At 67.2% G+C, this 1450-nt stretch overlaps 1 protein-coding gene across 1 annotated transcript in view; it reads left to right on the top strand.

Moving 5' to 3' along the window:
• The window catches only part of SLC9A3 (solute carrier family 9 member A3), a 44038-nt gene that overhangs the window by 26905 nt on the left and 15683 nt on the right, over positions 1-1450 (top strand). The window contains exon 2 of the mRNA XM_006140113.2: positions 103-405. Coding sequence (XP_006140175.1) covers positions 103-405 — 303 coding nt within the window. The remainder of the gene's footprint in view (positions 1-102; positions 406-1450) is intronic.

Raw genomic sequence — 1450 nt, 5'->3', positions numbered from 1 at the left:
CCCAGCCCCCCCTCACGTGGTGCCACCCTCCCCCCTCCCCCCGTCTCCACACCCCTTCCTCCCCGGTCCCCCCACCGCCCTGACAAGCCCCCTCTCCCGCAGTCTTCCACCTCTCCCACAAGGTCACCAGCGTGGTCCCGGAGAGTGCCCTGCTCATCGTGCTGGGCCTGGTGCTGGGCGGCATCGTGTGGGCGGCCGACCACATCGCGTCCTTCACACTCACGCCTACCGTCTTCTTCTTCTACCTGCTGCCGCCCATCGTGCTGGACGCCGGCTACTTCATGCCCAACCGGCTCTTCTTCGGCAACCTGGGCACCATCCTGCTGTACGCCGTCATCGGCACCGTGTGGAACGCGGCCACCACCGGCCTGTCTCTCTATGGCGTCTTCCTCAGTGGCCTAATGGGTGAGTCTGGCCATGGCCTGTGGGGCCTGGGCTGCCGAGAGAGGCAGGCCCCAGCCAGGGGCCGGGCAGGGGGGGCCCGCGGCCCGTGGCTGGCATGAGAGGCCCGAGCTGCACGGGGTCAGACAGCAGCACCAGCACGGGGCGGCAGGCACCCTGCGAGGAGGTGAGGGGGGCCGATCTGCACCCGGGGTCCGGAGTCCTCTCCACTACGAGGGGTGTCTCTAGGCCGCCATGTCCTCTGTGCACCACAGTCACTCCCCAGGCCTCCAGGGTGGCCTCGGACACTGGGCTAGCCCTGGCCCTACCCTCCTTGGGTGCGTCCCACAGCCCTGGGACCCTGGTCCTGTGGGCCGGGACCCGGAGCTGGCCAAACCGGCAGATTCCAGTCTGATTCGAGGGAGCCTTGAGGGGCCTGGCTGTGACACTGGTGAGCCAGGAGTGGCATCGGGGCAGAGCGTGCCCAGTCCTCCCCTCCACGGTCCTGTTGACTCCCCAGGTCACATGTCACCTATCAGGCTCAGGGCAGAGAAGCCCACGGTGGCGCAGTCGGCGGGCTCGGGCCCCTGCCGTCCTGTGGTGCTGTCAGCTGTGTGGGTGACGGGAAAAGACAGGACATCCCTGAGATGACATGGCCATCTTGGAGCCGAGACTCTTGGAACCACAGCCTGAGAAACCCTCAAGGGTCCTCACCTCACCTGATGGCCCCATCACCCACGAGCCCCTGCTGGGACTCCCATGGGGTGGCTCCGAGGGTAGAGCAGTGGCAGCAACCCCTTAGGAGTAGCTCTGTGACCACTGGCCTGACGTGGCTGAGCCGGCCCTGCTCTGGTGTGGAAGCAGCAGCTGTCCCCACAGTGGGGAGTGGGCTTTAATGGCTGGAGGGCCCAAGGTCCCACCTCCCAGCAGGGGGGTGCCTTAGGATGGAGGGCTGCCCTCCACAGTGACCCGGACGTCTGCCCAGCCTGGGGACCAGCTGGCACACCAGGCATGGGCAAGGTCAGAGCAGAGAGCACGTGTGGGCCTCTGGGAGCCACAGAATGGCAGG

Source organism: Tupaia chinensis, unplaced genomic scaffold, assembly GCF_000334495.1.
Source record: "Tupaia chinensis unplaced genomic scaffold, TupChi_1.0 Scaffold000020_1, whole genome shotgun sequence".
Lineage (NCBI taxonomy): Eukaryota > Metazoa > Chordata > Mammalia > Scandentia > Tupaiidae > Tupaia > Tupaia belangeri.
The sequence above is the reverse complement of the archived record's forward strand: the minus strand, read 5'-3'. Positions and strand labels throughout refer to the sequence as shown.